At 44.2% G+C, this 17,834-nt stretch overlaps 2 protein-coding genes across 6 annotated transcripts in view; both read right to left on the minus strand.

The window, feature by feature from the left end:
• LOC106584524 (non-muscle caldesmon) overlaps window positions 1-17,834 on the minus strand; it is a 41,120-nt gene that overhangs the window by 1,610 nt on the left and 21,676 nt on the right. The window contains exons 4-13 of one of the 5 annotated variants that reach the window (XM_014169925.2): window positions 17,655-17,794; window positions 17,177-17,429; window positions 13,359-13,496; window positions 11,095-11,138; window positions 9,155-9,323; window positions 7,555-7,692; window positions 5,964-6,065; window positions 5,140-5,229; window positions 4,820-4,931; window positions 4,301-4,362 (exon numbers count right to left, since the gene is read on the minus strand). In XM_014169925.2, coding sequence (XP_014025400.2) covers window positions 4,340-4,362; window positions 4,820-4,931; window positions 5,140-5,229; window positions 5,964-6,065; window positions 7,555-7,692; window positions 9,155-9,323; window positions 11,095-11,138; window positions 13,359-13,496; window positions 17,177-17,429; window positions 17,655-17,794 — 1,209 coding nt within the window. In that variant the 3' untranslated portion in view covers window positions 4,301-4,339. The remainder of the gene's footprint in view (window positions 1-4,300; window positions 4,363-4,819; window positions 4,932-5,139; window positions 5,230-5,963; window positions 6,066-7,554; window positions 7,693-9,154; window positions 9,324-11,094; window positions 11,139-13,358; window positions 13,497-17,176; window positions 17,430-17,654; window positions 17,795-17,834) is intronic. The other 4 variants (XM_014169923.2, XM_014169926.2, XM_014169927.2 and 1 more) reach the window with 4 other exon arrangements.
• Window positions 118-4,777, minus strand: LOC123729864 (uncharacterized). The gene has a single exon (XM_045706337.1). The coding sequence runs from the start codon at window positions 3,068-3,070 to the stop codon at window positions 2,240-2,242; it is 831 nt and encodes a 276-aa protein (XP_045562293.1). The 5' UTR covers window positions 3,071-4,777; the 3' UTR covers window positions 118-2,239.

The following is a 17,834-nucleotide window of genomic DNA, read 5'->3' on the forward strand; positions in this document are numbered from 1 at the left end:
ACTGTATCATTGATAAACAAATAAATATGCCTCACACTGTCCTGTATTTTTTTCAGGGGGTTAAACTGCTCATGGCTGCCAGTTATAGCAATGTCAATGAACCAGGCCTGCTTTTCCAGCAGTACCCTCCAGCTCTACTGCCCAAGCCTGGCAAGGAAAATGCTAGACTCCAGAAACTACTCAAGAAAACAGAGAAAAAAATCAAGAAAAAAGCCGCCCCTGAGACCGCAAAGACACCTGTCCCTTTCCGCTCAAGCCTCTCTCCTGTGAATGAAGCAAGCCCTGACTTGGAGCACAGTGACCACTCAACCCCTCCCAAAACTCCAGAGGCATCCTTCTACACACAGCACCCCAGATTCGCTGTCAGGCCAGTCTATCGGCATGTGGCATCACCTTACCCGCAGCAACGAGGAGCCACTTTAGGTGGAACAGCAAGGTTCGCCCCACAGCTGTATGCTGCTCCAGCCCCCACCTTCCCCCAGTATGTGGCCCCACTCTACACATTTACTCCAACACCACCGTCAGCCGTTCCAGGGCCAGCCTTGCATGCATTTCCACCCAAAACGCCTGTGCAAACGTCCTCTGTGCCTGACGTGACAACGACAGCTGCTGCTCAAATTGCTCCTCCAGTCACTGCTTCAGTACCTCATCCACTCAGTGCTCCAGTTGCTCCTGTCACAGTCACTCCTGCTGCCACACAACCTACTCTGCGAATAGCCCCAGTAGTAATACACCGCAAAAGTCCAAGCCCACGTTTTAAAGCTACCGAAGCTACACTAAAAGCACCCAAACCGATGTTTGATGTCCCTCAAATTAGGGTCTATACTGCATCTATGTCCCCCCTCCATGATTATACTGGATCCAAGACATCTACTGCAGACGCATTATCTCGGAGTATAACACCCACATCAGAAATCAGAAGAGCTACAACACCAACAGCTGAAATCAAAAGAAGTGCAACACCTACATCCGGGGTAAAAAGAGGTTTAACACCGTCACCTGGACTCCAAAGGAGTGCAACGCCTACATCTGAAGTGAAAAGAGCTAAAACACCAACTCATGATTTTTTAACACCAAGAACTCCTTTAGGTCGCCCTAAGACACCCTCATTTCATGTGTCCCGTGCCAAAACACCCGTTTTTGAAATATCAAGAACCAACCCACTTTTATTCGCTGTCTCACCCATTACTACAGAGGCACAGACATCTGACACACCAACACCTGGTACTAATGCTGCCAGTCAGTTTATGTCTGACCCTTCAAAATCACCTTCAGCTATTCAAGGTGCAAGAACTCTGAATGGGGAAGTGACGTCGAAAGAGACTCCCACAGCTAAATCATCTCCTCAGAACACTTCAAAACCAGAGGCTCCTCGACACGAAAATCCTGTAGTTGAGTCTGCCAGACCAAAGACCCCTACAGATCTATTAGGCTATCAAAGACCCAAGACTCCAACAATTGTTGCACCCACATTTGGGTACCAAATGCCTAAGACTCCAACAGATGTCACACTGAAATCTGCTGCACCCTCATATGGGTACCAAAGACCCAAGACGCCAACAAAAGAAACATCAAAACCTACAGCACCCTCAGATGGGTATCCAAGGCCCAAGACTCCCACAAATGAAGGGCATAAACCTATGACTCCAACAATTGAGTATCAAAGACCACAACCACCAGCAGGGTATCAAAGACCAAAGACTCCCACAGCTGGGGTATCATCTATAGGATTTCAAAGGCCCAAGACACCAACATATGTGGATCCTAAACCAACCCATACATATTATGGGTTGACTCCTGCTGCATATGTTGCCCATGGTGGAATCCAAAGTTTTTCACCTTTATTTGGAATATCCAGGTCTAAGACTCCGACTCAAGAGGAATCTAAAACCCCAACACAAGAGCTAGAAGCATCTATAACACCTACCCAAGAGTTACTTGTAAAATCACATCTTTTGCCTGAGGTGTCAAACCAGGAAGCATCCTCCAAAGAACTGGAAAAAACTATTTCAAGTGAGGCCATAGTATCCACAACAGTAGTTAAGCTTCCGCTTCCAACCATTGTTGTTACACAAGCTGAAGAGGTCTCAGAAACGAGAGTATCCACAGCTGTGACCAGCAAAATATCAACTCCTGTTGCTGAAATGTCAAAGGTTAAAACTGTGGCAAACACAAGACCATGGGCTAAATCTCCAACACCAGAGGTTAAAACACAAGTGAAGACACCAATTTATGGAGTTTACCCAAAACCCAAGACACCCACCCCAGAAACCCAACGCAAGACGATACCTCCTTTCTCAAAAACAGAATCTCTTGTGGCTAAAGCCAGTGTGGTGCAACAGAAAGAGTTGAAGGAATCAACAGAGCCTAAAACGCCAACCAAAGCAACCTCTGAGGCTAAACCAGTATGGGCAAAGCCGACCAATTCTTCTCCACTTGCAAAGACTGCATCTCCTGAGAAGCTTTTGTTGCCGGCTAAACCAAAGAATAACCAGGAAGCCAAACCTGAAAAGGCGGTATCAGCTCCAACCACACCATTGACAGAGAAGAAGGAAGAGAGTAAAGACTCTTTCCCAGCAGCTGAACCTCTTCTTAAAGTGATCCAAAAGCCAAAGGGCATGATGAAGTCTAAACTCAGTGGTTGGTCACGGCTCAAGAAGCATATGGTAGTGGAAGAAGAACCACCTATATTCGCAGAATCAGATCCTAAGAAAGAAACCACCAAGGTGACTGAGCAGGAAGGTGGTGAAGCGAAAAAGGATGAAAAGGTGTCATTTAAAGACATGGTGGCAGCCGTAACGGCTGACGATCCTCCCAAGGCAGCAAAGAAGTGGGATTCTCTTCTCTTTGATATGTTCTCCACTAAAGAGAAGATTATGCAGGTGATTGAAGCCAGCAAAAGTGAGGAGGAGAGAAAAGAGCAGCCAAAGGATGCAGGGAAAGAAATCCCATCCTTCGCCCATCGTCTGCCTGTTCTCCTTTTCAGCCCAAAGTTTGATGCCAAAAGGCTAAGAGAGGCTGCGTCAAGGCCACTAACAAAAATTTCGACAGTGTTTGAGATGGGTCTCATAGGGCGTAAAAATAAAGACGAGGAACCAAAAGACTTTAACAGAACAGCTAGAGGGTTCACTTGTCCTTAAACCATGTCTCTTTGGACTGGTAAAGATGAAACCGAGAAGAACGTTTTGAAAAATGTTATTGTTAAATGTTTTATGTGCACTGGTGTAGAAATGGTAGTCATAATGTACAGGTCCCATGTAATAGTCTCTCGGCTTAACACAGGATACTATATTTAAGACAGTCTCATAGAGAATGTGGTCTTAACTTTATACATGCACTATGTTGCATTTTGATCACTGATTGTTTTGTCGTCTGACTACGTTACACATTTGTCTGAATGTCTCTTTCTCTGATAATATGAAAATATTACCTTGACAATCAGAGGATAAGGGAAAATGTATTGTTGTTTTAAAATAATTTGGACATCTCGTGAGATTAAAATGTACAAAGATTAAGTAAATCTCTGAGTTAATTTTTTGGTCCACTGTTGAACCCTGATAGGATAATGAGTTTCTTTTTCAGAAAGGGTCCTGAGACTGTAGTGTAATGTACTTACTTAGGTACACCAATTACTAAAAACGATAAACTCTCAGTTATAGTACGTGTCTTGAAATCGCAGATGCGTGTTGAGCCTATAGACTGTACTGATGCAGGTTTTGGGTATCTGAAGAAACTTGACTCCAGGGCATTTAGAGAAATGTTTCCAAAGACGGATGAAAAAAAGAGGAGAGGATGAAAGTAGTAGTGAAGTAGGAGTGTATATTTCCCAAAATGGTGCTATTTACATAAGTCTTTCAAATAGACTTTAGATATTCAGGTGATACTTTTTCTTAGAATGTTTGAGTAGCCTGCAGATGCTTATACCAGCTTTGTCTCCTTCCCTTTTTTGGACTACAGGTCAGTGAGAGTGTTATTTGAGAAATAGGGTTGCTAACTCCTGTGGGGGACAAGTCAGCTCTATGAAGGATGTGTTTGACTGTTGGTGTGGGTGGATAAGAGGTCAGGGGAAGGGGTTGTGGGATATGGAAGGCAGTGATGACAGACGCTAAGACAAATGTATACAGGAAGTCCCTAAGGCCGAATCCTAACTGGAGATCCACGAATCTCCCATCGACATCAATGCAGGATTAACGTGAAAGTAAAATAGACTGAAATATCATGTTTCACACACACAGTTTTCAAATACACAGCTTTCAAATGAGGGCCCTGGAAGGGTCAAGAGCTGAGAGTGACATTTGACCTTGAGTTTCTGTAGGTTCCTCAGCTTGTTGTTGGTGCTTTACGTTTTTCTTTCATGCATGTCTATATTAAAAAGATGAAGAACATTGTATGTTATTGACAGAGTGATGTTCAACTGCTTTGGAATCTGAGATTTTGCTGCATAAGTTTACAGTAAATGTTATTTTCTATATATTTTTGATAAAACAGAAAATAAAAAGTTTGAATAGAACATTTTTTATGTTGGTTAATGTTTGACATAGAAAGTTCATCTTGAGCTACAGAATTAAATAGAGAATTCATTCTGTAGTGAAGATAATGGGCAGATCAAGGGCTATTGCCCTTTGGAGTTTGATACAAGTCATGCTATTTAATTGTAGCTGGTATTTTGTAGATTTAAATGTTTTATTTTTATCCGCAGGACCAGCAGAATAAAAAGGTGTTTTTTTGCCTAAGAAAATACGAGTTATTATTGGACTATTATGGTATTTACACTAATGTTTTAAAATGTATAATTGTTGTCTAAACCCAGTCATCTCACCTGCTTTTCCATTGGTGTATTCATCCATATTTTCATCATCATCAACAGGAATCTTCTCATATTTGCCATGAGCAGTCATCACAAATTTGTACTTTTTTCCAGATGCATTGCCCTGAAAAGCATAGACTGATTAAGAACAGTGAGAATTTGCCACAGTATATTATACACAAAGTTTGAAACAGAATATTCAAATACTGTACGTTTGTATTGATGTGTGTGTGTGTGTGTGCATGCATGTGTGTGTGTGTGAGCATGTGTGTGTGTGTGTGAGCGTGTGTGTGTGTGAGCGTGTGTGTGTGTGTGTGTGTGAGCACGCTCACCTTTGCCACTGCTCCTGAAATCCCAGGGGATGTTTCTCCAATGATCTCCCACATGTTCTTTTTCTGCATCACGTCACCAGCTTTTACATCCTGGGGAATGAACAGCACCAAACAGCAACTATTCGAATGCTTTCTGGAGTTTTATATAAAATGCTTTTTGGAGCCATGCAAGATAAGCAACCTTCGTGGCTTTGGTTCTGAACCACAGGAGGTTGGTGGTTCCTTAATTGGGGAGAACGGGCTCATGGTAATGGCTGGAGCATACGTCAAACACATGGTTAATTGCCACTCCATTCGCTCCGTTCCAGCCATTGTTATGAGCCGTCAGCAGCCTCCACTGTTCTGAACCTCCACAATAGAACTCTACGTCCCACTAGATGGCAGCCTTGGATAAGGCTGACTGCACGCACACATCACTGAGTCTGCATACCTGGTGCACAGCTGTACTACAAACACTTACATGTAGAACAGTTCAGAAGGAAAATGGGAGGAAAGGGAAAGAGCGAAAAGAGCAGTTACTTTGAGAAGGGAAGACGTGAAGACAGTTGAAATAACACGAATGAGGAATGAAAGTAAAGGAAGTAGATACACAGATGCTGTATTTTGATGAAGATGATTCAGTCTCTCTAAAGGGGATGAGACACCCCGTGTGACTTCTTACTACATTGTTGAACCAGAAGCCACTTCTGTGAAGGCGATGCCAGTGCTAGAGAATAGTGAGGTTGGCGGTAATGTATGAAACTGGTGAAATGCAGAGCCACATACAGTAAATGTATACCCATATACACTATATACTGTACACGACTGTTCTGAGCGAGACTTACAGCTGGTCTTGAGGGGGAGCTCCTGCTGGTGCCATCTGGGTTCCCCTTCACCCACTGGGTGATCATGTCTGCCACGCCCACCTTCAGACTCTCAGCATCCTGCTGGCAAACACACGCACACATATTTCCACTCAGGCGCTCAACAAGACCGTTCCATTCCTTAGGCATTCCTTATTTTCTTGTGGCAGACTGTTACAGATAAATGTAGCTGTCCAGCACACACACACAAGATTTGGGTACAGAGATTAGGCAGCTCTATTTTCATCCATAAGCGTGACTCCCAGGTTATACACCATTAGGCTACAGATGTAGGATCTTAATTTGATCACCCTGTTGCAGGGGAACTTTCTTGTAATGCAGGAAATGTTTAACTTGCAGTGTATTTGAGGTTTAGAAAGGCTTTTGAAGTTTGTAATTTCGAAAAACGAATCAGCCCCTACAATAATGCCCATTAATTATAATCCACATAATAATTCACATTTCCTGTCGCTAAAGGATTATTTTCCTGCTGTAGCAAACTGGCTTAAATTAAGATCCTACATCTGTAGTTCAAGGCTGCTACTCTGTGGCTGCATCCTCCAGACTGCCATGAAACTTCTCCCCTGTAATTTACTCTCCATTGTCCTCTCACTCAACTTCTTTCAAACTAACTTCTGTCCATCGGCCTTTAGGTTTGTTTTCTTTAGGGCTACTCCTGCGGTGAAAGCCGTTAGCATGGTGCTAGAAAGGGGAAGACATACTGTATCTCTGGGGGCAGGTTAGCAGCTACTGCTACAGATGTCGGATCTTAATTTGATCGCCCTGTTGCAGGATAACTTTCCAGCAATGCAGGAAATGTAAAACTTGTAGTATATTTGAGGTTTAAAAAGGCTTCTGAAGTTTGTAATTTCTACTTTGAAATTTCAGACTTGATTTTCCCTTATGAAAAAAATGTATTAGCCCCTACAATAATGTACATTAGTTTTAATCCACATAATAATTTACATTTCCTGTTGCTGCAATTTTTTTTCCTGCTGTAGCAACCTGGCTCAAATTAGGATCCTTCATCTGTACATGCTATGGAATACCCGGGATGGGGGGAAACCACACATTTGTGGTAGAGAGTTAAAATAAACAACAGCCTAAGGGTCTCAGATCTATACCGCCGTGGCTTGCATGCTGTTTGTTATTCCTCTCGCCCCGGGGTCAAGCTGCCATTCCTTTCTGGTTATTTCAAAGGACCCTGGCCTGCACACGATGAATGGGATACAGTAATTAAAAACATAGAGGAGAGAGGGGGCTGTGACAAAGGTGTGAGATCATGGAAAGAAGCATGGAGAGCATGGAGAGTAGCATTGGGACAGGTATAATTAGACATCTGCATAATGTGTAAATGTCTTTTGAACGAGAGCTAGGTAGATTTCTGTGTCTCTAGTCTACAGTATAACTCCAGGCAGCTACTGAATGTAAAGAGCATTCACGTTTTGTATCCGTAAAGTTCTATTTATGTTGTTGGGTGTAATGTTCAGTCGTTGGCGATGGTGCAAAATGACTTAGACTTCTTTGACTTTTTCATTCATGTGTATGTAACGTTATGGGTGTGTTTCCTTGCCTTGGGTGGTGTGCCTTTGGCCGGGCTCTGGTTCCAGGCCTCTCCAGCCTCAAACAAGTTCTTCTTGGAGGACACTGGCTCAGGCGACATGGGGATGTCCGTCAGGCCCTGTTTGGTTGCCTTGACCTCCTGGGAGTACTACACAACAGAACGATACAATATACTTTATTGTCCATTTGCATGGAATTTGCATATAACAGAATTCCAGATCAAAAAGCATATTTATTAAGCTTGCTCACTTAAAAAGTCTAAAAGAAATGTGAGATAATGTCTAGATGCTTTTTATAGTGGAGATCAAGTTTATAAATTGCTTGGCTGGGCTGATGAGACAGTGGATTGCACAGTCAGATGAAACAGAGTAAATAGGCATTTTAACGTCATGGAGTTAGCCGGTGGTAACTTGTGGAATAGACACCGGCTGGAACGCAGTTTTAACCAATCAGTATTCAGGATTAGACCCACCCTATTGCATAAAGAACAGCATAACATAGTTAGACACAATGAGTAACAAAGTCTAGAAACAAAGTAAGCATGGCATGCTAGTGATCTGATGATGCAATAGGGACTTCATGGGAGAGCAGTAGGAGGGCCTCACACACACAACTACTCCCATGTACTTATAGTATGACTCAGGCACCACTCAGGAGATGAGAAAGCAAGCTCAGCCTAGCCTCAAGTGCCCATCAATCCTCTCCCAAATTATAGAGTAGACAGATGGTTTGACGGACTGGGCCTGACTAAGGCCATGTGACTGACTTTGATGTGTGAACACTGACACTGACAGGTTTCCATACAGTTGTTGACCAATTTTCACGCAAATATTCTAAAATCCCACCAGAGGGGTGTATCTATCAAACTGACGTTGCAGATAAAAGGCTGAGCGTGATGACATAGTGCACATACAAATATTTTTAGCAGTTTAATTCCCGTGTACCGAATAAAACATACAAGTTAAATGGGTTTCCATCGCATGTTCAACTCTACTAATTGTTTTGTCGGTAGAAAATATTGAATTATGTAGCAAATGTGCCCGCTCTGGTCTACAGTGCGAGTATAGCCTACAGTCAATCATTGATCATCATGTCCCCAGAATAAGACTCTCGATATTTATTGGAAAGGAGCATCAAGCTCATCAATGTGCACTTTCATGACTCTGTGAAGTTCATCTGACTCTACAGCAGCCCCAAAAAACTGCATGCTTTCCCAACGAGTCAGAGTGGGACAACCACAAAACATATCATCGCGTGACTCCAAGTTTACTTCGATATGATGGTTATTATATCAATATTTGCGCATAAAGGCGTTTCCATAGCCATTTCTCGTATAATTAATTTTACATACACAAAAAGATCCCACCTTATCTAGCGTATTTTGTTTGGTTGACATTTGGAAAGTTTGCAGACAAATTTGCTGTGTCCGTCAGGCCTGTCATGATATGTTTTATCCGACATGTACTTTACTCACATAAAAAGGTTGGATGGAAACATGGTTACTAAGGTTGATATGAGTCTGAGGCTGAGGTATAGTATAACTATGTATGTGTGAGACTGACACAGTGTGTCACCTATGGAGAGGCAGAGAAGTCTGGCTGAATAGTCACCATATGAAATCCTTCATCACAGCCCCCACCAATGGGGCCTCTGTCTGTCGGGACGGAGGGAGGGGCAGAAACAAGGTGGGAGCTAACCTCAATGGCGGTGGTGTATTGCTCCAGCCTGTCATCGATCTTGGCGAGGAGAACAGGGGGCTGTGTCTTCTTGAAGCTGTTGCTGTATCCAAAATAAAGACACTCAGTCAGAGGAGCGTGAAATACAACACAGGAAGACAAATGGTTGGGGGAAGAAAAACAATAACGTTTTACTATCTCATCTGACTGGCAACAGGCCTGCAAGTGAGCACGGATCATCCTTTCACTCCCCTATTGAAATATCCTACTGGGGACAGACGTCAGTTCAATGTCTAGTTTTGATTTACATTTGTTTAAGTTGTCAACTTCTGTGAATTCAATGTGAAATCAACAAAAAATTCCACCATGTTTTTAAATTTAAGATAAAAGTTGGGTGAAAAACAGACAAAATTCTCTTACGTCGATGACTTTTTTCAAATTGTCAGTTTTCAACGTTGATTCAACGTCATCACATATAATCTTTGGGCTGAAATGATGTAGAAACAAAGTTGATTCAACTAGTTTTTGCCCAGTGTGGGGATACACCCCCTTGGTAAAATGAGCCATTTGAATCTGCACTGCAATTAGACAGGGGATGGGATTGCATGGCCTCTTGCAGGGACTTCTGTCAACACTGTCTATCAGGCCCAATATGAGGCTTGTTCGCTGACCACAGTGGGAACCTGTGTGAAGGACCCCTACACACACACACACACACACACACACACACACACACACACACACACACACACACACACACACACACACACACACACACACACACACACACACACACCACCAGCTGCCTAAAACCCACTACACAGAGCTAAAGTCAGACATATACAATAATAACAAAAACAAATCAGGTGGGTACATCTGAAAATGGTGAGCTTATTCCCTGCATTTCAAAATGGACCCCAAAGCTACTTATATTAGTAAGAGAACTCCCATGTAAGGCATGAGCCATTAGCCTGATAGGGCTGGCTAGTTTGAAAATTAAATAGCTTCTTTAGGCATGGCAGGATTGTTTTAACATGATAAACGGCCCACAAATCTTTATTTGGAGGGTCTTTTGCTCTGCAAAGACGTTCAAATTGGCTTGGCTAAATGATGTCATGCTTTCTAACTGCATGAGAGAAGGATGTTATAAGTAAAAGGGCGAAGGAAGCGTCTGTCTGTCACCCATAACTTCTTCTCCAGAATGCTTTGATTTGGTCTAATAGTGTTTTTACACACATCAACACGGGTGCGTAACACCCACATCAAAGGACTGTCACTAAACTCTTCCCCGTCCTAGATTAAAACATGATGTCACACTCAATTCTTCAGATCTCAAACCTGCACCTGGATGATAAAGTCGTTATTACGCCCTGTTTTCATTCACACTCTCCATATTCATTTAACCCGGACCTGGCCTCTACTACTCCAACTGTTCAGAGCTTTTTACCACTGATAACTGACTACTGTGGTCAGACTGCATGGAGCCACACCGCAGTCCCACAGTCCAGAGCTATAGCTCACCAGCCACCAGAGAGAACCCAGCCAGCCCAGGCACCAGCCCCCACATCTGGTCAGAGTTAACCAAGCCATAAATCACCCAGGTTGACAAAGGTGATGCACTGAGAGAGGTTTAGAGGTCACCACTGGCCCTCTTTTTCTATGTTTACTTTTACACACCAGCCATTTAGCCGGCATAACTGCTGTTCTGCCATAGATAGCACCTCTCCATCCAGGCTTCCTCAGGGGGACCCAGTGGGACTTTGGTCAACTTCAAGTTGCAACCAAGATTTAGAAAGAAACTGTGAGAGTACAATTTAAACAACTTAGGGTGTGGAATTGTTTGTTTGCTTTGTGTCATTGTGAAAATGCCTCACCTTTTCTTTAGGGATCGGTTCAAGGATTCCGTTCTCTCTGTGATCTGAAAAAGATGAGGAGGATGTTGAAGGGGATTGTTTTGGAATTAGAATAGAACAGTGAAGTGTTCCATGACTTCTAGAATTGTCAGACTGGATTCTCATGATCAATGTGATGCTAATCACAGCCCTGGATTTAGCCTGATGCAGTAGAGATCTCTTCCAAGTCAAACAGAGCAATGTTCTACTGGTCTTTATCAACCGTCTCCATCTGCCTGTATCTGTCCGTTTATATTACCAGAGAGAGATTCAAGCTAACTCTGCCTTAATCCAAGGTTTACTGCAGGCATAGTTATAATGAAATCAGGGTGTGGGAAGGCTCCCAAAACCCATTCCTTACCTTGAATCTGTGTATTTACTGCATTACAGACTGAATCATAGTAAAGAAAATGTGTTTGGGATTACAAGTCTTAGGTTAATCATTAATCAAAACACTAATATTTGTATGAGAGGGGTTCTAGTTTGAGGCAGGGTCATAATGTCCTGTCCTTTACCCTTGCTTGCCAAAGAGGTCATAGTTCAAAGGATCCAGCACCAAGCTCTGGTTCCTCCCACACAGAAGGATCCCTTATGTTACTGTTCACTGTTCAGCCCTGAACCTGAATCAAATAGCACAGCATGTTGACCCCAACTCACAGAGCATGTATTTTCTCCTGTCAAAATCTATTCATTCTCTCTCTAAAATTACACACATAATCAGAGGGAATCTCATGACAGCACTAAGGACGAAGGCCCAAGGACACCACCACAGCAACCCCATCACCACATAGCCCTGTACAGTCGGGTTAGAAAGTGAAAATAAGAGATAGTGGATGGAAACTTAATATTAAAGAGATAGTGGATGGAAACGTAATATTAAAGAGATAGTGGATGGAAACGTAATATTAAAGAGATAGTGGATGGAAACATAATATTATTAGTAGCTGAACTTGTTGCCTGTCAAGGAGACGATTAGGCGACTGAATGCTTCATGCAGCGAGTGCATTTATGACAGATGAGAGCTACATTATATATGCATCTGGTTGTAAAAATGTAATTAGCTATCTCAATGATCTGACTGATATATTAAAGTCAGAGTTGAGCCAGGCTCATAAAGCAAGCTCATAGGGTTGGGGTGTTAGAAATGACATCCAGCTCTAAAAGGTTATCTAGGGCCCTTACTGGAGTCTCCTGGCAGAACACAAAGCCAGTAACTGTGATTAGGCTACATATCCTAATGGGATCTGAGTGGATTATGAATCCTGTTGAATGTATCTGACAGGCAACAAGTCTAATGAAATGATACAAGAAGCAGGAGTACAGTACACTACTCAACACTTCACAACATGCCATGCAGTGTAAATGCTAAAATCCACACAAATCAACCCATGGAAACACATTTTTTATTATTATAATTTTTAAAAATTGAGCTTTTATTTAACTAGGCAAGTCAGTTGAGAACAAATTCTTATTTACAATGACAGCCTACCGGGGAACAGTGGGTTAACTGCCTTATTCAGGGACAGAACAACAGATTTTTACCTTGTCAGCTCGGGGATTCAATCTAACCACTAGGCTACCTGCCGCCAGTATATCTGTATCTGTATACAGAATATCTGTATATTAACTAAGTGAATGACTTACTACCCTACTTTTTACAGAGCGAGGTGGAAGGAGTTAAGGACAGTAACACAGAACAGTGTAAACACAGGCTGTCAGAGCGACCGTTTGTCCATGGGCTGAAAAACTATGACATAGTATGGTCTCTGCCTTTGTCATTCATTGGAATGGAGGTACAGTATGTATGTAGAGACATGCTGTCAGAGCAAATTAACATCACACAGACATAGACCTGGTGGTAATTGACACAAAACAGTGAATACTGATCGACTTCAAAGCTGCACGTCTCACACACACACACACACACACAAACGCCAACACAGATCGCAAACCCATTTGTAAATGTGTGTGACCTGATCACACTACAAGCATTGTGGTGGAGACTGTGGCAAATTCTGACATTTAAAACACACACATGCAACTTACAGGCTTAAAACTGAACACAATGGCTGTAAAGATGGTATAAAATCACATTTTAGTCTTTTTGAGCAATTTATTTTGGGGGAAAAATACTGAAAACAAAGGTATCATTATCATATCATAAGAACAGTACTTGTCGTATATGACCATGGTCAATGACGACAAACCATGGCTACATAGACAGAGGAAACAGACACGTTAGCTACCTTGTAGATGGAGCCTTTGGGACTGAGCGGGCTAAACATCTCCTCTCCGTCCACGCTGGAGGTACTGAGGCTCTTCATCCGCTCTGCTGCCTCCATCCTCCTCCTCTCTATGTCCTCCTTCATCCTCCTCTTCTCCTCCTGTACATGAAGACACAATGGTTCAGTATTGCCCAAGATGAGAAGACAATTGTCTGCACTTAGTTAAAAGGGTTCCAAAAGGGTTTCTTTGGCTGTCCACATAGGAGAAGATTGTTTGGTTCCAGGTAGAACCCTTTATGGTACCCCTTTTGTGTTCAGTGTAGAACCTTCTGTGGAAAGGTTTCCCAATAGAACCTGAAAGGGTTTTACCTGGAACTAAAAGGGTTCTACAAGGAACCAATCAGGGTTATTCAAAGGGTTCTCCTACGGGGACAGCCTGAAAACCCTTTTAGGTTCTAGATAGCACATTTTTTTCTAAGAGTGTACCACATGTGATAATAGCTACATTATAATGTATAATAGGCTCCTGTTGGAGAGCTTATAAGGCAAAGGGGTGGCTCATTTAGTGAGTGCTACATTCAGCTGTTGTATATCTTATGGCCTTAGGCTTTACAATTTATTTAAATTTTAAATCCCAGCCCCCATCCCCGCAGGAGGCCTTTTGCCTTTTGGTAGGCCATTGTAAATAAGAATTTGTTCTTAACTGACTTGCCTAGTTAATTAAAGGTTCAATAAAAAATAACACATAAGATAATAATAGCTGCTTAGCTGATTTAAAGCTCCTTTTGCATGTGTGATGTATGTGTTTAACATAGTGATGGGTCATTTGTGAATGAACAACTCTTTTTAAACAGATCTTTTTGGTGGAAATTAAATCGGTGAAAGAGCCAGACAATGATTATCTGCAGATAACTTGTAAAAAATATTCCCTGAAGGACATTCTCACTACAGGAACAATAGATAGTGGGAGAGCACCTCATTCAGGTCCATGCACATTTTTGCAGTGCTTAAAAAAATTATTGTCATTTTATTGGCAGGCGATCTAATAATTTGGTCAGGTAAAAATGTATATGAACTCACATTTCACGATCGGACATAATAGAAGGCAGATTTTACGGTTTACATTCACAATTTCTGTCACGTCCTGGCCAGTATAAGGTTAATTGGTATTGTAGTTTGGTCAGGACGTGGCAGAGGGTATTCGTTTTATGTGGTTCGGGGTGGTGTGTTTTGTTGAAGGGGCATTTGGTTTAAGTATTCCGGGGTTTTTGGGCACTGTTTGGTTTTCAGGTATTCTATGTTTAGTCTAGTATGTCTGTTTCTATGTTTGGTTAATTGGGGTTGGGACTCTCAGTTGAAGGCAGGTGTTGTCTATCTGCCTTTGATTGAGAGTCCCATATATTAGGGTGTGTTTGTGTTTGTTATTTGTGGGTGATTGTTCTGTGTTAGCCTTGTGCCTTGCAGACTGTCAGTAGATCGTTCGTTTTCTTGTTTGTTGTTTTTGATTTAATTAAATGTTCAAAATGAACAACCGCATACCTGCTGCGTATTGGTCTACCTTTTCCGACGACGATTTCGCAATATCGTCAGAAGACAAAGAAGTGTGTGACAGAATCACCCACCATTCCAGGACCAAGCAGCAGAGGAAGGAGCAGAGGAATTTCGAGTTGGACTGGCGGTAGAAGTGTACCTGGGAGGAAGTGCTGGACGGGGCCGGACCTTGGCACCAGGCTGGGGATTATCGCCGCCCGCAGTGGGAAATTGAGGCAGCCAAGGCAGAGAGGCGGAGGTACGAGGCCATGGACGCGCTGAGGGTGAAGCACGAGAGGCACCCCCAAGAATTTTTTTGGGGGGGGCACACGGGTAGTTTGGCTAGGCATAGGAAGAGCCGGAAGCCAGCTACCCGTGGTTATATGGAGGAGCGTATGGGGTGGAGAGCGCCATAGTGCGCTCCTCAGCGAAACATCTCACCCATACGCACGCACAGTCCGGTGCGCGTTGTTCCAGCCCCTCGCAGGTGCCGTGCTAGAGCGGGCATCCAGCCTGGTAGGAGGATGCCCGCGCAGCGCATCTGGTCGCCGGTACGCCTCCGAGGACCAGGCTACCCAACTCCCGCTCTACGCACGGCTACCATCAGGCCCCTGCACAGCCCAGTCTGCCCTGTACCAGCACCCCGCTCGTACAGGGCTACTAGTTCCATCCAGCCAAGACGGGTTGTGCAGGAGGTAAGATCAAGACCGACTGTGCGCCTCCATAGCCCTGGATTTCCAGCTCCTGTCTCTCGTGCGGACCCGGAAGTGCGTCAACCCAGTCCGACTCGTCCTGTTCCCGCTCCCCGCACTAGCCTTCAAGTGCGTAAACCCAGCCACGCCAGTCAACAGTCACCGGAGCTGCCCGCCAGTCAACAGTCGTCATCAGAGCTGCCCGCCAGTCAACAGTCGTCATCAGAGCTGCCCGCCAGTCAACAGTCGTCATCAGAGCTGCCCGCCAGTCAACAGTCGTCATCAGAGCTGCCCGCCAGTCAACAGTCGTCGGAGTGGCCAGACTGCGCTGAACTGCCGGAGTGGCCAGACTGCGCTGAACTGCCGGAGTGGCCAGACTGCGCTGAACTGCCGGAGTGGCCAGACTGCGCTGAACTGCCGGAGTGGCCAGACTGCGCTGAACTGCCGGAGTGGCCAGACTGCGCTGAACTGCCGGAGTGGCCAGACTGCCCAGACTGCCCAGACTGTCCCGAGTTGCCAGACTGCCCAGACTGTCCCGAGTTGCCAGACTGCCCAGACTGTCCCAGGTTGCCAGACTGCCCAGACTGTCCCGAGTTGCCAGACTGCCCAGACTATCCCGAGTTGCCAGACTGCCCAGACTGTCCCGAGTTGCCAGACTGCCCAGACTGCCCCGACAGCCTGGAACGGCCTGAGCCGGAGCCACCTCCAGAAATAGGTGGGTTGGGGAGGGGGGGTGTAGCACAGTGCCGTCGTTGACGGCAGCCACCCTCTCTTCCCTCCCTTTAGTAAGGGGGAATTTTTCTTTTTGGTGTTGCTCTGGGTTATTTTTGTTAAGGTGCTTCCGGGGTTAGCACCTTTAAGGGGGGGTACTGTCACGTCCTGGCCAGTATAAGGTTAATTGGTATTGTAGTTTGGTCAGGACGTGGCAGAGGGAATTCGTTTTATGTAGTTCGGGGTGGTGTGTTTTGTTGAAGGGGCATTTGGTTTAAGTATTCCGGGGTTTTTGGGCACTGTTTGGTTTTCAGGTATTCTATGTTTAGTCTAGTATGTCTGTTTCTATGTTTGGTTAATTGGGGTTGGGACTCTCAGTTGAAGGCAGGTGTTGTCTATCTGCCTTTGATTGAGAGTCCCATATATTAGGGTGTGTTTGTGTTTGTTATTTGTGGGTGATTGTTCTGTGTTAGCCTTGTGCCTTGCAGACTGTCAGTAGATTGTTCGTTTTCTTGTTTGTTGTTTTTGATTTAATTAAATGTTCAAAATGAACAACCGCATACCTGCTGCGTATTGGTCTACCTTTTCCGACGACGATTTCGCAATATCGTCAGAAGACAAAGAAGTGTGTGACAGAATCACCCACCATTCCAGGACCAAGCAGCAGAGGAAGGAGCAGAGGAATTTCGAGTTGGACTACTTTTTCATGCTTCTAAGTACATTTTTAAGCACTACTGAACAAAGAGCCATTTGGGAGCTAAATGAAGGGCTCTTTTAGGTGAACTGAGCCAAATGATCCGGCTCAATGAAAAGACTCGGAATGCCCATCACCATTTAATCTATTTCTGTGTGTGTATCTTAAGGTCGTGGGCATCATAATATGTCTACAAAGTATTTGACCATCACCTCCTCCTTGGCTAGACGCTGTTGCTCCTCCTCTCTGCTCCTGCGCTCCTCCTCCTTCCTGACCTGGCGTCTCTCCTCCCTCCTCCTCTTCAGCTCCTCTAGCTCCTGCTCGGCCTCAGCCTGCTTGTGTTTGAGCTGCTCAAGCTCCTGGTTTTCCTTCTCCGCATGGCTCCGTCGGATCTTCTCCAGCTTGGCCTCTGTCTCCAAGATGGCCTCCTCCTCAACCTCTGCCGCTGCCATTCGTACCACAGCCCTGGGAGAGATGGAGGGAGAGATGGAGGATGACTGCATGGAGGAACAAAGGTGGATATATAGAGGAGGAGGATGTGAAGAGAGTTTTCACCATCCTGATGGTTTAGAATGTGAAACATCTAGGGAGTTACAATGTGAATTGCGATGTGATTTGCTTGCCATGTAACTGAATTTGGAAGCAGGTCTGGTGAGACATATCCATATACCATAATACGCCATTATTTACCTGGGAGCCCTTAGTTTGGTTTTGACCATGTATGATGTCACTTTCTCCCCAGCTGTGTCTCCGTTGCCATGCTTTGCCTCTGTATGCAGGATGACTTTGGATGTGTACGAGACCTTCACCTCTTTGCTCTTCTCTTTCACCTGGAGTTGCAAAGAACATTTAACATCTCCAAAGTTGACT

Source organism: Salmo salar, chromosome ssa23 (genome assembly GCF_905237065.1).
Source record: "Salmo salar chromosome ssa23, Ssal_v3.1, whole genome shotgun sequence".
Classification (NCBI taxonomy): domain Eukaryota; kingdom Metazoa; phylum Chordata; class Actinopteri; order Salmoniformes; family Salmonidae; genus Salmo; species Salmo salar.

What these genes read in the sequence shown, in the direction of transcription:
- LOC123729864 (XM_045706337.1), bottom strand. Translation starts at nt 3,070, where the DNA reads ATGAGACCCATCTCAAACACTGTCGAAATTTTTGTTAGTGGCCTTGAC.